At 51.9% G+C, this 26,145-nt stretch overlaps 1 protein-coding gene across 5 annotated transcripts; it reads left to right on the top strand.

Annotated features, from left to right (window-relative positions):
• The first annotated feature begins 963 nt into the window (after positions 1-963).
• FURIN (furin, paired basic amino acid cleaving enzyme) lies at positions 964-25,445 on the top strand. Of its 5 annotated transcripts, none has more exons than XM_087877847.1 (16): positions 964-1,057; positions 6,794-7,095; positions 14,669-14,767; positions 15,619-15,714; positions 16,192-16,320; positions 16,562-16,638; positions 16,839-16,927; positions 17,013-17,185; positions 17,272-17,484; positions 18,364-18,464; positions 18,550-18,653; positions 18,736-18,853; positions 19,897-20,076; positions 20,161-20,285; positions 21,844-21,960; positions 24,101-25,445. In XM_087877847.1, exons 2-16 carry the CDS (start codon positions 6,916-6,918, stop codon positions 24,664-24,666), a joined length of 2,367 nt encoding a protein of 788 aa, XP_087733973.1. In that variant the 5' UTR covers positions 964-1,057; positions 6,794-6,915; the 3' UTR covers positions 24,667-25,445. The 5 variants fall into 5 exon arrangements, with proteins under 5 accessions (XP_087733973.1, XP_034291471.1, XP_087733974.1 ...); XM_034435580.2 differs by lacking the exon at positions 964-1,057 and adding an exon at positions 1,249-1,487; XM_087877848.1 differs by lacking the exon at positions 964-1,057 and adding an exon at positions 1,273-1,962.
• The last annotated feature ends 700 nt before the right edge of the window (positions 25,446-26,145 follow it).

Raw genomic sequence — 26,145 nt, forward strand, 5'->3', positions numbered from 1 at the left:
AGGAAGGCAATGACAGATTCCATACTGAAGATGATTTCAACAAGGACAGGTTCCTCCAGGCTTCCTTACAGGGACAAGATGGGGAAACCAGGGGATCAGAGAGGGTAAAAAATACCTGGAGATTTCAGTGGCTTGCATGTGTTACCATGAAGCCAATGGTTAAGAAATGGTGGCCAACTCCCATGAAGAGCGATGGAAAGTACTGGAGAAAAGATATCTGAGGGTAGACATGAAAGTGCTCTTCACACTACTTCCCCAAAAGCGGTCACTGGGGGGCGAACATACCGGTAGCTTCTGGAATGCAGACTGGAGTAAGGGACAAATTAAAAGACCAATTCTAGCTGAAAGTGAGAAAAATCTTCCTAACAGAACAACCTGACTGTGAAACCACTTCCCCAATGGGGGTCTTTAATCAGAGGATCAATGTCAAACATTGGGGAGGCTTTAATTTCCATGCCTGCAGGAGGGTGGGCGTGATGGCTCTTCCAAGCACAGCCGCCTCAATTCATTTTCCAAATAGGATTCCCTACTTCAGAAACGCCCAGCCCAGCGCCGCAACTCCAGAACACCCGACTGGAAGGACGACCGATCGTCTCGTTCGACCAAATCCGCCAGCGCCATTTGGAAGCCCCAGGCCCGCATTTCTTTCCCTTGCGGCCTGTTGCAGCCGAGATCCCAGATTCCCTCCGCACGAATCGGCCGTTTGGATGCCGGTGCTGGGCTCCGTTTGGTTTGCCCTCCCCTTGGAAGCGACGCTTGCCGGGACTTCTCCTTGCTCTTCGAGCCCCTCGGCTTCCAGACTTCGACCATCCCCGGCGCCTCCCCGAGGCTCCTTCGGCGTTTGTCCCCTTCCAAGCGCGGGGCCCAGAAGCGGAGCGAAAGAGAGGCGGCCTCGGATCGCCCGGAGCTCTTTCGCCGCTGTCTCAGGACCTGTCCAGGCTCCGCTCCGGAGCCCTCCCGCGCAGCGGCCACCCGGCTCTCCGCGGGCTCTTCCCGGGTACCGACCGGCCGAGCTCAGCGTCGCCGGCACTTGGCAGAGCGATCGACGAAGCCGCCGGTATCCCCGCGGAAGGCCCAGAGACGCGTCCGCCGCGGGGCAAGCAGAAGCTCCGAGCGGCCTTCGGCCCGCATGGTCCCCGGGGTACGGCCGGCTTCGCCTGCCCCGCCCGTCCGTCCCTCCGCCGCCTCCCCTGCGCACCGCCGCGCAGAGGGGCCGGCCGAGCACCGGGGGCGGCGGGCGGGCGGGCGTGGGGGGAGAGGGTGGCCCTGCCTGCGCGCGAGGGGAGGTGCCGGGCTGAGGCCGCCCCGCCGCCCGCGCGTCAACCAGCGTCAGGCCGCTGCCAGCCTGCCAGCCTGCGGGGCGGGGGCAGCTCGGCTGGGCTTCCCGGTCCGCCTCCCGCCCGCCGCGATGACGCCGCTCCCGCTCGCCCAGGGGCCGAGCGGGCAGCCGCGGTGAACAGAGCGGCGCGAGCCCCGCGGGCTGGAAGGTAAGGCCGACGGCGGGGAAGGGACAGCCGCTCCGGGCCCGCCGCGCTCGGCCGAAGGGCGCGGGCCGCGTCGGGCGGGGGACGGGACGGCGAGGCTTGCTGGCCTTTCGGGCCCGGCTCTGGGCGGTTGCCTTCCGCTCGCCCTCCCCTCCGCCTCGGGGCCCGCATCCAGCCCGGCCGCCGGGTGGGCGAGCGCAGCGCTGGGGCCGAGGCCGGTGCGGCGAGGCGGCCGCGTGCAGCCCCGGGACAGCTGGCCCCGTTGGGATCTGAAGGGCAGGGCGCTCGGGCCGGCGGAGGCGCGTGGAACCTCTGGAGCCCCCCGAGGCCTTCGGGACGGCTTTGCTCCGCGGGGAGGGCTGGGTGCCCGGACCAGGCGCTTCCTCTCGGGCCTCCCGCCTCGGGGGGAGGAAGTGGGTGGCCGGGAAGGCTGCCTGCAGTTGTTGCAGCCAAAGCCGGGATGTCTGCGAACCCGCAAGTGAGTCACGGGCCCTGCGGGGGTGGGGAGAGTTTCCGGGGCTAAGTCGCCACGGCACGTCTAACACCTGGCCGTCTGGGGCGAGCTGCGGAAGAAGAACTTGCTTCCTCAGAGCCACGGAAGGGTCCTATGTTGACTAGTGAAGCCAGCTTCTTGTCAGCACCTCTGAGTAGGCAGTGATTTCCCCCCCCTGAGCTGGAGGACCACTTAATCTGGGCTCTGTAGAAGGCCGAGAACTGGAAGGTAAGGACCAGGGATTGGGTGTTTTGGTCCCAAAGAGCCGCCCTGGTTTGCTTGGTCAGCTTCCGCCCAAACTGATGGCCATTTCTGTCCGAAGAGCGCCCCCTCCCCATAGCAGCAGAGCTTCCCAGCATCAGGTGGTCTTAGGTGCCCAAGCTAAGCTGTGGCAGGGCTTCCCCAGCAGAAGTTGTGCAAGAGGAGAGAGATGTGAATCATGCATAGGAATTCCCACCTCCCTTCAATGCCCATTCCCTGCATTACTGGGGTTCTTCTTATTTTTTACTTTCCAAGAATACTCAGTGTGTGTGTGTGGGGGGGGGAGTTAGTGGGGAGGAAAGAAAGACAGTAGAAGGAAATAAATGAGAATTTGGGCTTACTTGCTGGTGTGAGTTGTCTCCAGAAACAACACCTTTTCCTGTGTGCACCATAGCAAGTTCACCTGTAGGTTCTGTCCCCAGAAGAGGCTCATAGCAGCTCCCTTCACCTTCCTGGTCCGTGGGTCAGAATAAGTGGCCTGTTGAGCAACTCTATGGATTAAAGGGCTGAGCATCTGATGGGGGTTTTGCACCTGGTTTCTTTGGGCCTCAGCAAGCAAGACTTGGGATGTGGGCCTCTCAGCTGAAATGGGTTATGTGGTAGGAAGTGGTTGTCTCCTGAAGCTGCTGGAGGACCTGAGTGAATTTGCACTTTCTCACCTTTAGCAGTAACAATGGTTGGAAAGAAAATGCCTTGGAAAATGCCTTGGCACATCCATGCTGAAACATGTCTGTGTGTCCCCATGTTCTTCATTTGATCAGTTCTGCTAACAAAGCCAGGGTTAATCATTGAGAAAGTAGCTACTTGTATCTGCCTAGAAGGTATAAATTGGTCCTAAGTTGGGAATGCCCAACATGGGTGTTTTGAAAACAAGTCTTATGCTCAGAACTCTTCAACATCTTCATAAATGATCTAGAGAAGGGCATAGAAAGGGAACTCATGAAATTTGCAAATTGACACCAAGCTGGGGGAATTGCTAACACTTTGGAAGCTAGTCTCAAGACTTAGAAGGATCTTGACAGATTTGAAAACTGGATCATCTCCAACAAGATGAGTGTTTAGTGGTGAAAAAAGTCCGGTCCTGCACTTAGGCAGGAAAAAACAAATGCACAGATACAGAATGGGTGGCACCTGGCTCAACAGCAGTAATTGTGAGAGGGATCTTGGAGTCCTAGTGGGCAATCATTTAAATATGAGCCAGCAGTGCGCTGCAGTGCCAAAAAAGCCAATAGTCCTAGGCTGCATCAACAAGATCATGTGAATTGATACTACCACTTTACACTGTACCAATAAGACCACACTTGGAATATTGCATTCAGTTTTGGTCACCATGATATAAAGAAAAAGATGCTCAGGTGTTAGAAAGTCTGCAGAAAAGAGCAACAAAGATGAACATAGAACATAAAACAATAGGGTTGGAAGGGACCTTGGAGGTTTTCTAGTCCAGCCCCCAGCTCAAGAAGGAGACCTTAATAAGGGGTCTGTAGCAGTGGTGAAATCCACTTACCTTTGCCACCGGTTCAGCGCCTCTTCTGCACATGCACAGATGGTAAAAAAACAGGACGAAATGACATCCCGGCGGGTGGGCAGAGCCTTCCGCCACCGGCGCTACCGGTTTGGCAAGCCAGATAGAACTGTGGGGGGGGGGGGATTCACTGCTGCGCTGCAGGCTAAATAGTATGATGAGTGGTTGAGGAAGCTAGGTTTATATCTAGCCTATCAAAGAGAAGGATTAGGAGGGACATGATAACTGTCTCCCAGTACTTGAGGAGCTGTCACAGAGCAGGGGGGGATTGTCTTATTCTCCAAAGCACCAGAGATAATGCTTGGAAACTTATCAAAGAGAGAGCCATCCTAGAAATAAGGGGAAATTTCCTGACAGAACAATTAATCAAGGGAACAGCTTGCCTCTCAAAGTTGTGGGTGCACCATCACTAAAGGTTTTCAAAAATAGACTGGACAAACATTTGATTGGGATGTGTGAGGTCTTCTGCCTTGAGCAGAAGGTTGAACTAGAAGACCTCCAAGATACCTTCTAGCCCTGGGCTGTCAAACTCCCGGCCCACACCCAGTTTAGTGAAGGGGGAAAAAGTCCTGATATGTCACATGACACCACCATGACAAGGTGAGTTTGATACCCCTGTTCTAGCCTATGATTCTAAAGGCTCGAAGACAAGGGAATTTGCTTAAATTGAGGGTGTGAGAGAGAGATGTGGCTTCAGAGTAAGACATGAAGAACTTTCAACTGTAGGTTTCTAAAAATCTATTAAAATAAATGTCTAGAGACAGCTCTTTAACTCATTAGTCCAGAGGGAGCAAAAGAGATAGGTCCCAATGAGGGTCTTCGCGTATTTAGCTCGGGAATAACAGAATAACAGAGTTAAAAGGGACTTTGGAGGTCTTCTAGTCCAACCCCCTGCTCAGGCAGGAAAACTGAGGATGCCAAAATCTGAGTGGAGGGCCTGGGAAATAACAGAATAACACTTAGAAGGGACCTTAGAGGGGATCCTATACCATTTCAGAGAAATGGCTATCTAGTCTTTTCTTAAAAACTTCCAGTGATGGAGCCCCCAGAATTTCTGGAGGCAAGCTGTTCCACTGGTTAATTGTTCTCACTGTCAGGAAGTTTCTCTTTAGTTTTAGGTTGCTTCTCTCTCTGTTCAGTTTCCATCCATTGCTTCTTGTTTTGCCTTCTGCTGCTTTGGAAAATACTTTGGAAAATATCCCCCATCCCCTTTGTGGCAGCCCTTCAAAAGTGTGTTTTGTGACCTGCCTATCACATTCTTGGGCAACGCATGTGGGCCATTTCCTCCTTCCAGTGGTCCATGAAAGTACATGTTTCTGGTATGTCTCCCCCATCGCCTCTGCTGGCACTGATCCAGGGAGAACGCTTGGATTCTTCACCACGAGACAGGTGGCCTGAACCTCTCCCTTTCTGAAGATGTATCGGTTACCCTGCCAAACTGGCCGGAGAATGGAGAGCTCCCGGTTGGCCTTTGCCACATATACCCATCCGTCGTCCAGGGCAGAACCAGTTCCTCAGTCGGAGTTGCATTTCCTTGGACTACAGAAATGGCCCCCATCTGTTCCTTAAGCACAGCCTCACAAGAAGGGTTTTTGTTTGCACAGCCAGTCAATAAGCTTGTTCCACTAGAAGGTTAACCTTTGGAGGCTGGAGCTCACTTTTGGTGCAGGGCCAGACAGGAACAGCAAGTGTGGTGAAATTAAGTAATGTGACTGGGTAGAATTTCCTCTGTTTTCCAGCTCTCCTGACCTTCATCTGGCTGGGATGAACTTCTGCTTGGTCATCTCTCTGCTGACTCTTCAGCCTTGGGAACGGAGGGGCTGTATTCAACCCCAAGGCCTTCCTTTGGCTGAAACCCAGGATATTCTGTTCCGGAACATACTGAGCAGGCAGCAAAGAGTCCACTTCTGACTAGGTTTTTGAATCAAGAGATGGAGGTCAAGTGCAAACAGTAGCTGCCCACAGAACAAGGGGAAACGATACCGTCCCTTGCCCTGCTAAGTCAGCAAAAGAGGGTGGGGATCTGGGTGCCCAGTGGCTCCACTGAGGGTTTTCCAGGCCGCGTGCCTCTTGTTCTCCCAACATACCGCCTATGTGTGATTGTCCCATTTTTCTGTGGTCACCCCAGCCAGCACTCTCCCCAGTGTGCTTGTGGGAGGTCAGAGCACAACTGATGCTTGTCTGGTTTAGAGAGCAAGAGAACCATGGCTTCAGGGGGCTCTCGGTAGTCAATTAAATCTGCCCCCCACTTTTAAATAAGTTTCTTTTTCTTGGCAAACTTGTTCATTTATGTATAACATGTTTTCAGCTTTCCTTTTTTTTCTGTAAGCTCCTCATGAGATTATTTTGGTCCCAGGGCTCCAAGAAAAGCAATAACGTAGGTACAACACAAAGTTGTTTGAGGGTTAGGATTTACTTACTAAATAGGTAAATGCTTAACAGGGTGCAAATTGGCTCCTCTACACAAATGCGGCTATATTGTGTGGCAAAGAATTCTTGCTGTGAAGGAGCCTGATGTCTCCTCATTTGGGTTGCTTCTGGCCACAGCTTTGCAAGGGGGCTAGGAGGAGTTTCGGAGAGCATCCCCTGCCCCACGCACGGAAGCAGGGAAGTGCAGCTCATCCTGGGCACTTGGCCGGATCTTCTCTCCTTCCCTCAGGGTTGCCTCCTTGCCGTGCTCCAGGTGGGTCTGTAGGAGCACCTCCCTCCTTCTCCTTGGGGCCCTCCAGAGGGGGACTGAGGCCCCCAAAGCTCCTCCCATCCCACATTAGGGCAACTGGCAGCTGACCTAGCACAGGGCGGGGGGGTTGTGTCTCTTTCACGCAGGAGGAAGCTCATCTGGGCACAGGAACTTGAGATATGGTGCTTCCGGATGGCAACACCCGCCCACCCCCTCGCCGACCACTTGGCTCCTGTTGGCAGACGTGGGGCACAGCCTCTTGCTACATCCTGCTTTCCTCTTCTCAACATCTTGGGGCTGTTGGGGGGAGGAGGTCCAGTCTGAGCCCCATGCTTTCCTTTGGTCTCCAGGTGCTGTGCAGTTGACGTGTGGCCCAGAGCCGACTTCCATGGTTCCTCAGGCCGACTGAGCCCTTGCTGGGCAGTGCGAGGGCCTCTCTGGCTGCCCAGCTTGGTTTTCCCTCCTGGCTTTCATGGATCGGAGGCTGTCCTTGCTGCTTTTCTGGTGGGCGATGACAGTGCCCCTGGCCGTTCTGGTCAGTGAGGGACTCAGCCAGCACATCTACACCAATACCTGGGCTGTCCTGGTGCCCGCCGGCCTGCAGGAAGCCGAACGGATGGCCAGGAAGCATGGCTTCCTCAACTTGGGACCGGTAAGTTACTTCCCAACAGCATTTGCTCCTATTTAAGCCATTACGCAAACAAAGAAGTTTGCACATTGTGCTGCTGGCGGGAGGGGCTGCAGGGCTGTTGCCCTTTCTGCTGCGGGGCCTCATGGGGGTGAATTCCCTGGGATGTTTGGATACCAGAGGAGCAGCATGAGATCCCAGTGTGTAGTTCCTGACACCCGGAACAATGGAGGAGTCTTCTCCCTGGCACTTGCTGGTCCCGTTTTCCTTGGTGCTCTCTGAGCTTGACTCTTTGCTTGTGGACGTTTGGTTACCTGGCGAGATCACATCTTCAGTGCTTGTGAACCGAGCACACTGAAGTGAACTGTGATATGATCTAGTTGGGTAGCAAAATATCTGCGAGGAACAGCCAAGCACAGGGAGCATCAAGGACCCCCAAGGTCAACCTTGAGCTACAGAGATTCTCTTGGATTGGAACACTTTCCTTGGCCTGGCAGCATTTGCTTTCATGGCTGAATTCCTGGCTATGCTGAATTCTCCTTTGGGAAGCAGGTCTCAGCTTCTCTGGAGCTGGCTATTGGGCTGCCTGTCTGCCTTTGCCAGTCACAAGTGCCTGGGAAGTGGGAAGTGGCAGTGCTCTTCCTTAGGACAGGACATTTGATGTTGGCTGTTTGGAAATAGCTGTTTTGATGACTGATCAGCTATGGCTGTTGTAGCAGGCTGCCCAGGCTTGATGCGGGATCAAAGCCCTTGGCAAGCCAGATGGCCAGTGATGTCAGTTCCCATCCAGTCTTCTGGCACTGAGGCCAGCAATGGCTCATGCATCACTGTTGTGTGAGGAGTAGGCTCAGAGTTTACTGGAGGCTTTTACAAAGACTGTTTCATGCAACTTCACAAGTCTCTTTAAAGACAGACATATGTTATGACAAGTTTTTGAGGATCACTGTGCTCCTTGTTCGAAGTACGGAGTGTTTCTTGGGAAAGGTGTGTTATGTAAAGCATGAGTTACACTATTCATAAATGGAGGAGAGGAGAGAACAGCAGAAGGAGAGCTGAGAGAATTGCTGGATGTGGTTGGGGAGTGAGCTGATGTGTAAGAAGCCTTGGACTCATTTTAATGCAGAACAAATGGGGTTAAATTACCTACCTGAGTGGTAGCTTTTTTCTTGTGATGAAATCTCTCTCTCTCTCTCTCTCTCTCTCTCTCTGTTTACGATTCTCCTCAAACTTTGCGTTAGCAATGGTTTCATTGGGTTAAGATTAGGCAGGAATGAAATATTGTTCATGAAAGTTACATTTTCTTCATAGTGAGCCTTAGGGCTACCTTAGCTTTTCCCTTTCAAACCCTCCCATTCCATTTTTAAGGATTGGAAGTTTAAAATAATGGATAAAGCAGGGGTGAAATCTAAATTTTTTCCCTACCGGTTTTGTGGGCATGGCTTGGTGGGGGGTGTCCTGTGACTGAGTGGGCGTGGCCAATTCGATGTCATTCACAGCCACGCCCACTCAGTCACAAGACCCCCTCCCACCAAGCCATGTCCACAGAACCCGGTAGGAAAATTTTTAAAATTTCTATTCTGCCGGCGTGTCCTTACGTTTCTCCCATGGCTCCGCCCGCCCACCCCATTCCCCGGAGTTGGGGAATGTACCATTCCCCGACTCCTACTGCTCACCTTTCTCCCGCGGCTGGCTGTCAGGGAAGGCAAGCGGCTGAAAGTTACCGGAGTTGCTCACTCTCCTTCTTGAATGAGCCGCTCTGGTCCACGCGCTGGCTGCGCAAGCGCACACCCAACCTCCCGCTGATGACTGAATTAAATAAACGGTGTGCGCTTGCGCAGCTGGCGCATGGACCAGAGTGGCTCATTCAAGAAGGAGAGTGAGCGACTCCGGTAACTTTCGGCCGCTTGCCTTCCCTGACAGCCAGCCGCGGGAGAAAGGTGAGCAGTAGGATACACCACATGGCAAAGGGCGAGCAGGCAGCGGCTCAATGGCAAGGCCGGAGTCGGGGAATGGTGCATTCCCCGACTCTGTGGAATGAGGCAGGTGGGTGGGTGGGCGGAGCCTCCAACTGCCATTGCTACCGGTTCTTCGAACCACCGGCCATCATCACTACCTACTCGCCCAAGCTGGTCTGAACTGGGAACATTTCACCCCTGGGATAAAGGTACTGAATGTCACTAACTCACACACTTCTAAGGCACTCTAAACATTACAGATATTTTCAAGAGAATTGCTGAATGGAAGCCCACAAGGTACAGTCTTTGCTCTCAACAGTTTGAAGAAAGACTTATTAGATTTGCAGATGGCAGAAAGGTGGAAGAACGACCGATGCCTCAGATGAACCACAGAACAAAAGAAGAGAATGTCTGTAGCTCAAAATTGCTACAGAGGAAAAACTGAATGTTGAAACAAAATCTAGGCAGGCTTAAGCAGTTGGTAGAAATGGAAAGGATAGACTTTAATGGGGAAATAATCAAGTGTTGTATCTGAGTAGGAAAACAAGGCGCAAATATAGGACATAGGAGACCTGGTTTGGCAGCCATCCACAACAAAGGAACCTGGCACCTTGATCCATCAGGGCGATGGAGCTGCTGAAGAAGCTGGGCTTGCCTGAAAGAGCATGGAGGGCGTAATGAGCCAGCTCACAGGAAGCAACGGTTTTACTCCACTTTGTCCCAGTCAGAATTGGGAAATTCTGAAAAATAAGATAATTAGGACCCAAATACAAATGACATCAAAGAGAAAGAAAAATGGGAGAAATGCAAAGCCCAGTGTGGTTGCATAAAGAATTCTCAGACAAAAAACAACAACAAAAAGGAGAAGTTTAAAAAATGGAAAGGGAGGGCCTTTTAGGAAAAGCAGAATATTAGAGAATAACCATAATCTGTAAGGATGAAGTCAGGAGGGATTAGATTCAGAATTAGCTGAGGCTCTCAATGAGTACCAAAAATAACCAAAAATGGTTTTGAGAAAGTGGTTGATCTGCAGGTTGGAGAAGTAAGTGAGATGGTGACAGGTAAAAGCCAAAAACTTGAATTGCTTAATTCCTATTTTGCATCTGTCTTTTTGCAAAAGGAAAAAATGGCCCAATTTGTCAAAAGGTGCAAGGATGAAGACCAAACCCAGGTCAAAATAGGCAGCAAGTGATAGGAGAAGTCCTTGCTGCTTTGAGGCAATTTAAATCTCTGTGATGGATTGTAGCCCAAGATGATAAACTGGTAGATGGGAACTCAAAACCACAGAGAACCTGTGAACTGAAGAAGATTTCAAGAAGACTTATTCCCTTGTTTTTAAAAAGGGGGAAAAGTGGGCCCAAGATGTCAGCTTGAGATCCATATCTGGGTAAATCCTAGAGAGGATTATAATTGAGCCAAGGGTTACAGGCACTTGCAAAGGAACACGGTGATTACCAGAAGCCCATGTGGGTTACTTAAAAATAGGCTGTGTCAGTCAATCTGTCTTTCTGGACAAAGTGACTAGATCATCAGAGCAAGGAAAAGCTGTGATGTTGTATACTTAGACGTCAATAAAGTATCTGACCAGATTGGCAATAACCTCCTTTTTGATGAAATGGAATTAAGTAGGATGGGCAGCCCCAATGCCAGATGATGGACCTGTTGAACATCTGTGTCTAACCGGTAGCCCTGAGTGTCCACAAGGAGGGAACTCCAGGGGTATCTGGAGATTCTGTCCCGAGTTCAGAGTTGTCATGAATGACTTGGATGATGGGGCAGAAGGCATGCTCAGCAAATTGCAGAAGACACAAAGCTGGGGATGGTGTTAGATGTTTATGATCTTATGGACTGGGGGGGGGAGCAGTTGCCATGGAAAAGATGAGAGGGAAGGAGGGGGGTTGCATTGCTGCCCACAGGTAATTCTACCTCATATTCCTTTGCTCCCCATTCTCTGCCAGTCATAGATGTGGCACTTTTTCTCTCTGGCATTTGATCAGGGCAAGATTAATGCAGAGATGCCTCAGGGCTCCTTGTGGTTTTAGCTCCTGGTGATTCCCTAGCCCTCTGGCTGCAGCCATCCCCTTGGGTCTATGGGGAAAGGGGCTGGCAAGGAGAGGGTGCATGGGGGGTGGGGAGGGGACGGAGCTGGCTTGTAAGGAGAGCTTGTAGTGGCTGCCTGGAAAGCAGAGCTCCTTCCTGGCACTTTGGCAGCCCCCCCACTGCTGCGAAAGGCTGGGAAGTCCCGCTTCATCTGAGGCCCTTTTCCACCCAGGGAACTGAGGCACCTCTTCTTTTGGTGTGGGAAGGTGGCCTTTTCCGATCCCTGTTGAAACTTGATACGCCCCTTGTCTGCTCAGCAGAGCGTTTCATCAGCACAGTGCAAACAGACCTTCTGCCCATGACATGGGTTCATGAATGGGGCCAAGTCTTTTGAAACATGTTGCGGTCAATAGAAGAAACTGACCCAGTTACAAATTACCCAGTTACAAAGATAGCCCCAAAGAGGCCATTTTTTTCCAGAGGCAACTGGACTTTCTGGATTCCAGAAAGTCCAGTTGTCTCTTGAAAAAAAACACCTTTGGGACAACCATGACCTGGATAACTCAGAATCTCTATAGACTGTTACAAGATAGTATTCCATCTAGTCAGCATCTGCAAAGGGTCCCAGGATTATGGCCACATCTGGTCTCACGGCAGGCTTGTGCTGGAGCAGGAGGTGGGCTAAGAAAGCTGCTCTGTGCATTGCCTGCAGACACCTGTGTCCATTCTAACCTTGTGGGTGCTGCTGCAGGAGACACTGGGCATGGAAGTCGTGTGAGGATTGTCACCTGGGGACCTGCTGTGTCAGGTCTGATGCCTGTAGTGGAAAGTTTCTTTCTCCTTCATCAGCTGCCCACTGCTGACACTGGGGATCTGGAATCAGGGGTGCAATTTTCTTTCAAGCTCCTAGTTTTGTGGTAGCAGGACCTCTTGGGTGGAGCAGCCTCCTGGTAGAGAGCCAAAGAGATGATCTTGGCAAAAAGTGGTACAGATGACAGTTGCAAAACCTTCTTTAAGCTTGGGAAAGAGAGACAATGGGAGAAAGAAGCTGCCTGGTTCACTTGAGTATGAGAGAGAGGGACGGAAAAACTCAGAGTCTGTCAAGATTTTGTTACTGAAGCCCATAACAAGGGAGTTCTAGCCACAAGGGGCAGCTGCCCTGCCCTCTCCCCAGGGCTGAGACTCCTTTCCAGCTGCCTTGGGGCTCTGGGTGAGGGAGGAGAGCACTTTCCCTGGATTGCATTGCCAATGCTTCTCTGCCTGGCTCCCCTCACCATCAGGAGCGCTGCACTGCAAATGGAAGGAGGAACTCTCCCCCAAAGGGGGCTGGGAAGTTCCATTCCAGCTTCCATTTGAAGTGGCCTACTCAGCATCCCAGGTTTCCCCCAAGGAGATGGGAAGCAACCATGGATTAACTTGGTTCTGTCTTCATCAAGGGCATGCTGTAGGGCATTTGGGCTAGAAGGGATATCCTCCAACTCTGATAGCTGAAAAACAACTTGGGAACAATTTGGTGCCCTCCACAGAACTCCTGCATCTTTGCTGTCTGTTTCTTCATTTTGCACCCTCTCCACTCATCCCCCTTTAGTTCAGGAAGGCCAAACTGGCTCTCTCCACTGGCTCAGAAGCTGTCCTGCCCCGAACAAGAATAGAGCTTGACCTTTGGGGTGACTGGGTACTATCATATTCCTATTCATGAGTCTTAACTTTCTCCCAAGGCTCAACAGCTTTCAGTCTCTCATTGTGGAACATGGTTTCTAACCCCTTGTCGTTTTTACAGGTAATGTACGCGTAATGCTTCTGCGCATGCCTCCCGCCACCACCACTACCGGTTCACCCAATCCAGAGCGAACTGGTAGCAACCCACCACTAGTGTACGGACTTATGACCGTTCATTTAGTGACTGCTTGAAATTCTAAAGGCACTAAAAAAAGTGACTTATGACCGGTCTCTGCAAGTATGACCACCACAGTATTCCTGCAGTCACATGATCACGTGTGACCGTCCGAACCGTTTTCTGACAAAGACCATGGGAAGCCAGCAAGGAAGGTCCCAAGCTGCAACCACACAATCTCTTGCTTTTCTTTGGAGACCATCTTATAAATCTCTACCCTGCCTTCAATATTAGCATATCCAAAAAATAACTATAAAAATCTCTATATAGCATATCTTAAGTAGGTATGCCTCTTAAATCATATATCTTCTGTTTCCAACATAGGCCTCCTCTTCCTATCCTTCATCCTGAATCTCCAGACTGTCACTGATCATATATTCCCTTCCATTCTGTTTCTGTTAAACCTTAATCAAAGTCAAGTACATTTCTGGTGCAAAAATCAATAATCTTATACTGTATATAATTCAAGCCTCTTGAAATTAAAAGCCATACCTTCCCATTTAACCTGGGAAAATAATATTTGCCTGTGTATGGAGATTCTCAGCCATCCAGGTCATGGTTGTCCCAAAGGTGCTTTTTCAAGATGCAAGTGGACTTTCTGGGTTTTTTTTTTAAGACGTTTCACTTCTTATCCAAAAAGCTTCTTCAGCTTTGGGATAGTTTTTACCTGGTTTACTTCTGGTAAAACAAAATGCTCCTCTCTTTTTTTTTCAAATTTCAAGTAGAGATTTCTTTTAAAGCACTTATATTCAGGTTTTCAGGTTTTAATCTTATATCAGAATGATCATAAAAAACTTGTTCCTGTATTTTTTCTTTTGATAAAACTAGTGTCACTTAAAAAATAAAGATGTTTTTTACAGGATATTCTTGTTCCCTACCTATCTTATCACAATCATCCAATTTATTATCTAGTAAAAAGTTCCTTCTCTAGGAATATGGCATGCTACAGCTTTTTTCCAGCCCCCTCTGGTGGCCGAAGAAAATAATTGCAGTTTGGGGTTTCTCCTTTGGAGAGAGCAAACTCTTCCGATTACATTTGTTGAGGGATCCAAACCAATCAGTACAGAGCTAATCAAAAACAAAGCAACCTTCCTATGGAAAACTATGCTTAGGGGGGAAAAAAAACAATTTCAGAGGCACCAAAGTTTCCCAAATCAATTTTCCCTCTTCACTCAGGGAGCTTTGGCTGTCCCATCTCCTTTCGCATCCTCTTCTTACTCGGCTGGGTTGGGTCACTCAGTCATGTGTCCCTTGGGCAGACAACCAGCTGTTGGAATGGGCCCCTTGTGGTTTAAGGGGGTGACTTTGTCCTTCCTGTAGTTCAGTGCAGTTCTTCAGGACACTTCACACCAAGGGGCCACGTCCCTTCCTGCCAAGCAGCCCCTCTCCCCCACAGCAGGAGGAAGATGGCAGGCCACCCCGTTGCCCTTTAGGGGGATTGTGTTATTTCAGCTCTTGAGAGGCAGAATTTGGGGAAGCCGGTTTCAAGGCATCTTGGGACCTCCACTTGGCTGGGCATCTTGGGAAGGTGAGGAAGGAGCAGAGGAAGCTGCCAGGGCAGGAGAGAAAGCATCTTCCTGCTCGTGGGGAACCGTTGCCTCCTGATGCCCCCACAAAGTGTTTGCAGCTTTCCTCTGCTGTGGGCGCTGGCCACCCAGTCTGGGACCAGCTCTCGAATGAACCTGATCTGCTTGGCTTCTCTTCCCAGATCATCGGGGACTATTACCACTTCTACCACCGGGCTGTGGCCAAGCGGTCCCTCTCGCCACACTGGTCCTGGCACAGCTCCTTGTCCAGAGAGCCGCAGGTATGAATTCTGATCCTGCAGAATTGGCCCCAGAGTGAGGGGGCTGGCCTGGAGGGCTGCACCATGAATCTTGCCCTACCAAGCTCCAGTGCTGCTCCTGGTGCCTCACAAGCCACTGGCACCTTTTCTTGCATGCCTGCCTGTCAGTTGTCCAGGCAGGGATGGAATGGCTGCTCTCCCAGTTTTTGATCTGCCAAGGGTTTTGGCTGATGCCCGCTGGGGAGAAGACCGTGGGACCTGGCAGGAGGAGCTGGAGATGCTTAGTTGAATCATTTCCTCTGGCTTCTCTTCCGCTCCACAGTGGATGAAGCAGGTGAAGCCGAGAGATACAAGGGCTTCAGAACTCAAGCCTGAGCAATGCTGGGCTTCCTTTGCCTGGGAAGGAAGACCCAGGCAAAGCCCCCTCCCTGCTGAGCAGAGTCCACAGGGCCCATGTGCTGAGGAGGGTGGCTTTGTTTCCTGAGTGGAGCAGGGCAGTGGGAGATGGTTTCCAAGGTCATCCTGGGAGAGAAATGAGAAAAGGGAAGCCCATCAAAGGAGAACCTTTCTTCGCACCACTATGCAAAGGCTGGATCCATGCAGCCTCCACTGGGTCTGCTTAGCTGTAAAGAGAGTTTTTCTTCTTCATCTTTTTGGAAAAGGGCCCCTGGCCATGAGCAGTGGGGGGGCCAACAGGGACCTTCTGTGGCCCTCTTGGCAGGGCTGGGCTGGCGGTCCTTGTGGGGTCAGATGGGAGGATTGCTCTATGCTAGTAGAGCTCCAGAGTGGCGTCTTTTGACATAAATGCTTGCCCAGGGTTGGTCTGGGACCTGTGGGAGCCTGGCAGCGTGCCCATGCACATCTCTCCCCAGGTGGTCTGGCTGGAGCAGCAAGTGGCCAAGCGCCGGACCAAGCGGGATGCCTTCATAGAGCCAACAGATCCGAAGTTCCCCCAGCAGTGGTACCTGGTAGGTGAGGCGACTGCCTTGGGGGGGACCGGACTCCTCCTGTCTGAAGGCCAGATCGGGGCAGACCAGGGGGAGTGGGATAGTGCTTAATCGCTCCACCCAGTGGGATGGAGGCTGTGAAATGTTTCCCAATGGCTGTGTCCCAAGAGCGTCCCCTCTGGTTCCCAGCGCGGTCCAAGGGCAGCCAGGGGAAGTGGCAGAGAGGGCCTTGCAGGATAGCAGCACAGAGAAGGGGCGTGTGTGTGTGGGGTGGGGAGGGAACCAAGAGGGCTAGCAGGGCATTTGGATGAATGTTTGAAAAAGGAGGAAGGGCCTGTGAGGTTGAGCTTGGGTGGGGAGTTTCTCTCCTCTTTGGCTTGAGATTCTATTTTGAGGACAATTAGTTGGGGGAATTCACCCTCAGATGGGCTCTCAAGGCCCCTGTGCTCCAACACCTTGGCTCTTGGGGTGAGTGTCTGCTGCTCCCCTTTTTTGCAGTCCAACAGCAACCAGAGAGACCTGAATGTGCAGGAGGCCTGGCAGCAGGGCTACACTGGACGTGGGGTGGTGGTCTCTATCTTGGACGATGGCATTGAGAAGAACCACCCAGATTTGGAGGCCAATTATGTAAGTGGAGGAAAGGATGGGCACGTTGGCTCTCCTGGGAGGGGAGGGCAAAGGCCTTTTGGGGCCCCGGCTGTCTCTGGCTGGAGTGCCCACACTTCCAAGTCTCCCTGACCCCAGCCAAGTTATCGGGGACAGGTCTATCTCTCAGTGGCCAGCAGGCCGGTCTCCAGGATGACCGGTGTCCTGGTCTCCTCCAAAGGATCAGAGACTAAGGCCCCAGAGGGGGTCTGTCTTTCCCTAGGACCCCGCAGCCAGCTTTGACGTGAATGACCAAGACCCGGACCCTCAGCCTCGCTACACGCAAACAAATGACAACAGGTTAGGAGGGAGGCAGGCAACTGGGCACATGGCCTGGGATGGGACACTGGGGTGAGGGGCTTCCACAGAAGAGCCCTCCGCCCCTTGGGAGGGTTACACTTGTCCCAGATCTGCACTCTTGCAGAGTCAGGCTGTCCAGAAGAAGGGGTCGTTTGTTCGTTTATGGCAGGCGTGGCCTCAGCCTTTTCTGTCTGTTGCAGGCATGGCACTCGGTGTGCGGGCGAAGTGGCTGCGGTGGCCAACAATGGCATCTGTGGTGTGGGCGTGGCCTACAATGCCAAGATTGGAGGTGAGGGGTGTCCTTGGGCTCTGCCCACTCTTGGGCTGGGCCAGCTGGTCAGAGGCAGCCAAAGCAGTGGCCATCTTTGTTTCAGGTGTCCGCATGCTGGATGGGGAGGTGACGGATGCCGTGGAAGCTCGCTCCCTGGGCCTGAACCCCGACCACATCCACATCTACAGTGCCAGCTGGGGCCCGGAGGACGACGGCAAGACCGTGGATGGCCCCGCCCACCTGGCTGAAGAGGCCTTCCACCGGGGCGTGAGTCAGGTGAGTGGGTGAGCTGGGTGGGCAGCTGGGGGCCAATCAGGGCAGACCTCGAGGCCCCCAGCCGCTTCACTCAACCCTTTTCTCAGGGCCGCAACGGACTAGGCTCCATCTTTGTCTGGGCCTCGGGGAATGGCGGTCGCGATCGTGACAGTTGCAACTGCGATGGCTACACCAACAGCATCTACACCCTCTCCATCAGCAGCACCACCCAGTATGGCAATGTGCCCTGGTACAGTGAGGCCTGCTCCTCCACCCTGGCCACCACCTATAGCAGCGGCAGCCAGAACGAGAAGCAGATTGTGAGTCCCACCTGTTCACGGAGTGCACCTTCCCCCCAAGTCCCCCCATGCTCCAAAGATGCCTGGACGGTGTGGAACCCAAACCCAGGATTGCTGGCTATGGGTGCCATGATTGCTGGATAGCAATTGCTGGCTACGGGGGCCAAGTTTGGTTCAGGATTTTGAGGGGAAGAGAGAAAGATGAATGCCCTGAAGAGAGTGTGGAAAGGATCTGGTGGTGCAAATGGCTTGGAGGGACAAGTGGGGGGGGGGGGCAAAGAAGAAGGGCAGGGCAGTGTTGGGGGCCTGCACAGGAGTAGGGATGAGAGAGGAGAGGAGAGATGCTGCAAGCAGCAAGGACAGTCTGAGGCTCTGAGTTTGTTCCTTGCACGTCAGGGGAGGGGGGGAAGGGGGGGTGGTAAGTTGGAAGTTGCACCTGGTCACCTGCAGGCATCCATGGCGGAGGGGAGCCAACTGCATTTCCCTGTGGCTCAGGTTACATCAAAGCAAAAAACCCCCGTTATCCTTTCAGTTGATACTGAAACACCTCAAAAGTTTGGGGAGTTAAGGCCTCTCCTCCTTGTTTGTGGCTCCATCTGGCAATTCCTGGGGTTTAGGAGAAGGCTTCTCTCTGCTCAAAAGAGAGCAGAAAGTAATGGGGCTCTCGTGGGGGTTTCTACCCAGCTAGAGATCCCAGTGGGGGCCCAGCCAAGGTCACTGCGCACAGTTGGATGCGCGTCTCCCGGGAGGCCAATTCAAAGAGGGGCTGTAGGTGACCCCCACGGCCACTGAATGGGGTCCATTTCCTCTCAAAGGTGCCTGGGGGGGATGCTGAGCTGGCAGGCGAATGGCAGCCGGATAAGCTGTGAGTGTGCTGGCTTTCCTCTCTCCGTCCCCCAGGTGACAACTGACCTGTGGCAGAAATGTACCGAGTCACATACTGGCACGTCCGCCTCAGCACCCCTGGCTGCTGGGATCATTGCCCTCGCTCTGGAAGCCAAGTAAGGGGCGAGGGAGGTGGCAGCGCCCATGCAGGCCGGGCCTACTGGAGCTGCCGTTGCCGACTCACCTGCCTTTTCTCTGCAGCAAGAACCTGACCTGGCGAGACATGCAGCATCTGGTTGTGCGGACATCCAAACCTGGCCACCTCAACACGAATGACTGGGCCACCAATGGGGTGGGACGCAAAGGTAGCCCTGGGGACGGAGCAGAAGGCTGTGGCAGATGCCATCCCTGCCTTGCTCAGCCCTGACTCAGCCCCTCTTTCCGCAGTCAGCCATTCCTACGGCTACGGACTGCTGGATGCAGGTGCCATGGTGGCCCTGGCCAAGAACTGGACCTCGGTGGGGCCTCAGCGGAAGTGCATCATCGACATCCTCCCAGAGCCAAAGTGGGTGTCTGGGGCGGCGGGGGGGGGGGGCGGCTTGGAAATGTCTGTCTTCTCCCTCCTGGGTGGGGGCTCAGCTTTTTGAATATGGAGTCCTTGACTTACAACCATATGTTTAGTGACCATTTTCAAGACTAAACCACATGTTACATTTGGGAAGCTGTCATGCTTCTCACACTTAGAAGCACAACAGCCTCCCTCCCCCACACAAATCAGAATTCGGGGCCTTGATAATCAATCTGCATTCATGATGGTCCCCTGTGGCCATTTGTGACTTTCCCAGCTGGCTTCCAACAAGCAAAATCAATGAGGGAAGCTGGATCTGCTTAACGAGTGCCTGATTTACTTAATGACCATCTGATTTATTTAATAATTGGATCTTAACAACCCTGGCAAAGAAGGACATAAAATTGGGTGCAACTCATTTAATGATCATTTTGCTTAGCATCATAAATTCTGGTCTGAAATGCCATAAAATGAGGACTACCTGTACAGGAACTTGCTTGGGAGGATGAGTAGCATCTGCCCTCTCTTGGCACAGCCCCTGTGCCCCTTAGGCCCTATATTCTGAGGAATCGCACGGGACACTTCAGGGACCTTGGGGATCAAATCCACCTCCCCTTTTGTCTCCTTCACCAGGTCACCATGCACCTAGCAGCCAGTGCCAGCATTTTAGAGATAGGCCTGTCTACCTATATCCACTTCCAAAGGACACCCAGCTGCCCTGGCAGGATTGATGGATTGATTGATTTAGATTTTGGGGTTGCTAACTCCAGGGACACTCTGGATGTCTCACAATAGAAAAGTCATAATTCCAGCACAATAAATAAGTAAAAACTGCAATAAATAAGTAAAAAAAATAATAAATAAATAAAAACAATGCAATAAATAAGTAAAAAAAATAAGAGAACTAACCAAAAGGCTAGACAGCTAGTGTGTGTATCCAGTACCTCTAATGAGGGGGAGGGGAACATCCATCCCACCTCATGGGGGATGAGGCTCCATGGCTGCTGGCTGCCTTGCCCAAGGATCCTTGTGTCCTGCAGGGATATTGGCAAGTGTCTGGAGGTGCGGCAGAAGGTGGAGGCCTGCTGGGGAAAGACTAACTCCGTGGCTAGACTGGAGCATGTCCAAGCCAGGCTGACCCTCTCCTACAACCGCCGCGGAGACTTGGCTATTCACTTGGTCAGCCCAATGGGCACTCGTTCCACCCTCCTGGCTGCTAGGTAAGCTGGCTCCTGCCGCCTCCAGTCTGAAAGACCACTGAGCCTCTGCCTGGCCCTCCCTGTCATCTCTTTCTGCTTGGCCAGGCCTCGGGACTATTCGGCTGATGGCTTTAATGACTGGGCCTTCATGACGACGCATTCATGGGACGAAGACCCGGCTGGTGAATGGGTGCTGGAAATTGAAAACACAAGTGAAGCAAACAATTACGGTAATCTGCTTTATTCCTCAACGTTTTCTTTTGGGTGTTGATTGCCAGGAAGACTCTCTCCTGAGTGCTGATGGTGGCTTCAGCCTTGCCCCAGATGTTCTGCCACTCAAACTTCAAGTCTGTCCTCCGCTTCCACTGTGTTCGCCATAGCAATAGCAATAGCAATAGCACTTAGACTTCTGTACTGCTTCACTGTGTTTTACAGACCTCTCTAAGCAGTTTACAGAGTCAGCCTCTTGACCCCAACAATCTGGGTCCTCATTTTATCCACCTCGGAAGGATGGAAGGCTGACTCAACCTTGAGTTGGTGAGATTTGAACTGCCAAACTGCAGCTAGCAGTCAGCTGAAGTAGCCTGCAGTGCTACACTCTAACCACTGCGCCACCTCGGCTTTTGGCAGCCATGGCAGCGTATTGGGAAGAATCGCTCTGCCATGTGACTCTTTCGTCCCAAATCTTGCTGCAAAAACTGGACTGCAATAATTTTGTTGCTGTTTTTACAGAACTAAGTGTGGAGAATGGAGGTGGGAGGCAAATTGCTCTCCTTCCCACTTGTCAATTCCCAAAGAAATAACAACCTGCAAAATGGGTTTCTGGCTTTTTTGTTTTTGGCTTGGGCAGTTTTTCCCCCATTCCCACAGCAGAACTCCCCTCAAAGGGCAAAGAAATTCAGCAACTTCTAGGAACATCTGTTAATGCTCTGGGAATGACAGTTGGGCTCAGCTGACGCCCCCCTTGCAGGACTTGTAAGATGTGGACTATTCTGTAAGTGCAAGTAGTCCTTGTTTAATTACCCTAATGGAGCCCAGAATTTCCACTGCTAAGTGAAGGCAAACCGTCCCTGACCGCACCACTTAGAAATGGCAGTTCTGGTGGTTCCAGGTGTGGCCTTCTAGTATCAACATCTGCCACCTTCCCCAGGTAGTCGCTACCGTCATTGTCTCTGCCTGGGCCCAGCGAGCTCCTTTGGCAGACGAGGCTCTGCCATCCTGATGTCCACATTGGTGTCCCGGCTGGTCTCTCCCGCAGCACCTGGATCCTGGGCCAGCAACAGAAGGAAGGAAATGTCAGCTAGGACAGCAGCAGCAGCAGAGTGCAGGGTGGCCAAAAGGGCAGAGATGGGCTGGAGAAGTGGGGAGGGGCTGTCATAAATGCAGGCCGGTTTGCAGTCACCCAGATTTTGATCCCAGGACCATGGGGTGCTGCAGCGGCCATAACTTTGAGAACTGGTAGTAACTATCATAGTAACTAAACGGTCAGTGAGTGAATGGTCATTAAGCAAAACACATTTTAAAAAATTTATGATTCAAAGGCCCCAAAGAATAGCCCAATTATTGAACAAATTGCAGCGACAAAGGCAATAATAAAGTGGCCCTCTTGAAGAGTTTGCATAGCTTTAGTTCTGCATGGGATAGGAGCCCGATCCACCTCCTCCAGCAGGAACTGGGTGGGAAGAAGGCCGTGCGGTGCGTTGGCTTCTCTGCCTGGCCTCTCCTTGGGTCCAGACTGGCAGGGAGGCTGCTCTGGGGGCTCATCCCCCTTTCCCTTCTGCTTTCCAGGCACCCTCACCAAGTTCGTTCTGGTTCTGTATGGGACAGGCCCCGACCTGCCTGACTTCTCCAATCAGTTTGAGAGCAGTGGCTGCAAAACCCTGGTCACCAACCAGGCCTGCGTGGGTAAGTTCTAAGGGAAAGCTGCCCATGGGATGCTTGGAAGAGTGTCCTACTCTCGGGGATGGCCCCTGTCCTGAACCTGAGCTTGTGCTCACTGTTCGCTAGCAGAAGGGTAGATCTGGGCCTGCCCTGCCCCTCTTTGCCTGCTGGACAGGTTGGACTTAATGGTTGCCTCCTTCGCCCCCCCCCCCCCCGACTCCCAAGTGGAGGGTGGAGGAGTCCCACAGTGACAGCTCTCCTTTCTCTGCTCTAACCTTGGTTCCTCCGTTTGGGCCCACTGCTCTCTGCTGCTCTATCCATGTCCCCTTGAGGTCCTTGTGGCCATCTGAGTGGAAGGGTGGAAGCACTCCTGCCAGAGCTGTGGGTAACCCAGTCCTCCACCTTGCCACAGGAAGGAGGGCTGCTTGCCTGGTGCAGTTTCTGTGTCTTGGCTCTGGGGAGGGGAGCTCCCACTCCCGCTGCCCTTGGAGTTTTGGACCACCAGGTGGCTCTCTCAGTCTGGCCTCTGCTTCCAGTTTCCAGGTGGCTCTTTCACTCCATCTTCTTGTGGACGCGTCACATTCTCCCTTTTACTTTATTCAAGTGGCTTCCGTATCATCTTTCTGTTCAATTAGTTTTGAGATTCATCCATCTGCTAATATTTTTTTCATACAGGATTTTCCCTTTCACTTCCCATAGTCATCCTACATTTATTATTGTCTCTTTTACTTCTTTTCTTCCGTGATTGTTTTACTTTTGACACTACCAAATAACAGCACATCCCACATTTGAAATATTCTTACCAACCTTCCAACATTCCCTATTTATCTCAGCCTTTCAAAGCAGGCATTCTGTTTTCGTTCTTTGCCGAGTACCCTCAGGGATTAAAATATGTGGCAAAAAATGAGGTTTTTTCTAAGCAGTTACTCAGCTCCCATCGATGTCATCCATTTGGATTCCCCCCAAATCACTTTCCTTCAGACATTTGTGGAGCAAATGTCTTCCTTTATAGCCATTGATGGAAGATTTGTAGCTCAGTGCTGAACTGTGGGTCTCTTGATGCTCTCTGAGCTTGGTTGTTTTCTTGCAGACATTTCATTATCTAACTAGGTAAATATCATCAGGGCTAGGAGGGAGTGGTATTTGTGGACGGGAGGAGGAGGGGGAGAAGAAGAAGAGGAGGAGGAAGAGAAGGAGGAAAACTATGGGGTCCTTGGTGGTCTCTGAGCTTGATTGCTTTGTTGCAGATGGTAATATCAGGGCTAGGAGGAGTGGGGTTTGTGGAGTGGAGGAAGAGGAGGAGGATTATGATGATGTGGGTGGGTGTCCTTGGTGCTCTCTTGCAGACATTTCATTACCAAACTTCCTGGAGCTTAACATCATCAACCTCTGAATTTCTACTTCCTACAAACTCCCAAAAAAATCCAGAAGATACCAGTTCATACTTCCTGATGCTCCATTTGAGCCCTTCATTCACAATGAAACCTAAACCTTCCTTTCCTTGCATATCTTCCTCATCTCCATGACCTTGGTTGGTTTCCTCTCTCTTTGATTCACAAACACACCCAATCCTTTCCCTTTCCCTTCCACATTCATTCTTTTTTTTTTTTTTTAGAAATGCAACACTTTGCAGAGAAATACCTGGTCCTGTGGAGTAAAAGTCATTTCGTCAATTGCAAAGTTTAGCATTTGCTTAGTTAATTCAGGATTTATCCCATTGCAAAAGTAATAACGATTGTGACAACTTTTCCAGTTGTATCAATTATTCCATGGGTACTTTGAAAAGCTCAGAGCGGTTTATGTGGCTGTCAGATCATCTCCCATCTGGCAATCCTACATCAGTAGCCGCAGGTATAGTACTGCGAGGGTTGTGACTTTTGTCCCTCTGCTGGGTGACTGGAAGCCTTCTGGCCCACTCTGTTACCTGCTTATCACCTTAGCTAAGCAGGTGGTTTAATGACTCTGCAGCTGAGATCTTCTGACGGAGACTGCATTCCTGGCAGCTGAGGGCCATTTTGCTGAGAGCCACAAAATGTGAACAAACTAAGTAGTGGCATGAAGACTGACTCAGGCTGCCCAGAGAAGTGGTTTCTCACCTACGGAGCAGAGGAGGAGGGCTGGCCAGTCATGCCCTGCATCCTCTCTCCTTCGGCTTCTCTTGCAGTGTGTGAAGAAGGCTTCTACCTCCACCAGAAGACCTGTCTCAAGACTTGTCCGCCTGGCTTTGCTCCGGCCCTGGGACCGCCCCCTCTGGAGAACAGCCTCGACCCCCACCTGCTGCAGCCCCGACTCTGTGTGCCCTGCCATCCGTCCTGTGCCACCTGCCTGGGCCCCTCGGCCACCCAATGCTTGTCCTGCCCGGCTCATGCCCACTACAACAGCCAGGAGCACATCTGCTCCCATCAGACGCAGAGCAGCAGGGCCTCCCCTGCTGTGGGGGGAGAGGGCGTGGCTCCTGCCAGTCCCCCTTCCAACTTGCCACTCCTGGTGGCAGGCCTGAGCTGTGCCTTCATCGTTCTCGTGTTTGTCACCATCTTCCTGGTGCTACAGCTGCGGTCAGGGCCGTGCCTGCGTGGCTACAAGGTCTACTCGCTGGAGAGTGGAAACCTCATTGCCTACAAAGGGCTGCCATCCATTCTGTGGCAGGAGGGGCTGGAGGAGGAGGAGGAGGAGGAGGAGGAGGCGGCCGAGGGCGAGAGGACTGCCTTCATCAGAGACCAAAGACTTTGATGAGTCTGCAGCCCCAGGTGAAGCAGGCCGGACCCACCCCCGGGGCTCCTGCTCTCTTCTGGGGCTGAGCCCCTGTGTCTTATGGGCCTGCTGCTGCTGCTGCTGCTGGAGTCATTCTCTTCTGGTTTTAATTCACCAAAGTTTTTTTAAAAACTAAACCAGTCTGTGTCCTATTATGGTGGAAAGGAAGCGGGGCGAGGGGGGGGCATATCTCCCTAGATGGGCGAGGGCTGAGGCAACAGGAGGGCTTCCAGCTCCCTCCTGCCTTGGCCACCAGACATCGCCTCCCCTCCTCTCTTCCCACATGGCCAGGAGGGCCCCCTTTCTGCCCGACTGGGCGGGGCAGTCAGGAAGAGGATCCATGAGGACGCCGCCTTGCTTAGTGCAGATGGGCTGCCCAGCCCCCTCACCCCCCCCCACCCCCGCGAGCAGGTTCTCTGGACCTTGGAGGGGCGGCCAGCCGGCTGGCTCGCTCACCAGCGCCCCCTGGCGGCTGCTCCCTGGATCTGCTGAGCGTTGCTGGAGCTTCCACCTTTCCTACGTGCCTTGTTGCCCCCCCCCTCGGATGACAATCTCTGGCTGCGGTCCTCTGGAGCTGCCTGGTGGAGGTTGTTTGGTTGGGGCTGCCCAGGACACTTTTTCTATAACTTTTTTGGTGCACAAATGATTTATTGTAATTTGAAGAAGGAGCCAATTCCTGGGGCCAGTTTTTTTAATTTAATGGATGTGGATATAACTCTAGAGAGATTAAAGTTTATTAAATGTTGGAACTATGCAAACCTGGTTTCTCCTGCTGTATTCTCTCGCCAGAAGCCTCAGACAACCACAAAGCATTAATCAAGAACTATGATACACCCCCTGCTTACTTCAAGCCTAGGAATACCTGACTCTTCCATCCAGCCACTCTGTTCTTTTCTCTCCTGGCAAAACTGAGGAAGGCCCACCAGGCCTCCTGGGGGACAGGCAGACTTTCACCAGGCTTTATTTTGCTGGGTCTTCAAATTCCAAATAAAATTCCAAATAAAAGCAGATAAAATTCAAGGGTAGAAGCTAATTGTGGAATGAAAATAATATAAATTTATATTAAGGGCATGGATCCAGCAGATTGCTGCAACTTGGAGATGTTCAATAGGATTGTCCCATCCCATCCCATCCCAAGCGCACTGCTCAGTCCCCGGCATCTACTTGGAGAGGATTCAGAGTAACTGAAACTTCAGAGAAAGTAGTAAGATAAAGTTTAACAGAGTTGGAACTGACCTTGCAGGTCATTTAGTCCAACCTCCTGCCCAAGCAGGAGACCCTACACAATATCTGACAAATGGCAGTCCAATCTCTTCTTGAAAACTTTTGAAGGCATGTTGTTCCATTGGTTGATTGTTCTGTCAGAAAATTTCTCCTTATTTCTAAGTTGAATTGATCAGTTGATTCAATTCCATTATTCCTTGTCTGGCCTTCCGGTGCTTTGGAAAATAGCTTGAC

This window comes from Pantherophis guttatus, chromosome 13 (genome assembly GCF_059756535.1).
Source record: "Pantherophis guttatus breed Tessera chromosome 13, ASM5975653v1, whole genome shotgun sequence".
NCBI classification, from domain to species: domain Eukaryota; kingdom Metazoa; phylum Chordata; class Lepidosauria; order Squamata; family Colubridae; genus Pantherophis; species Pantherophis guttatus.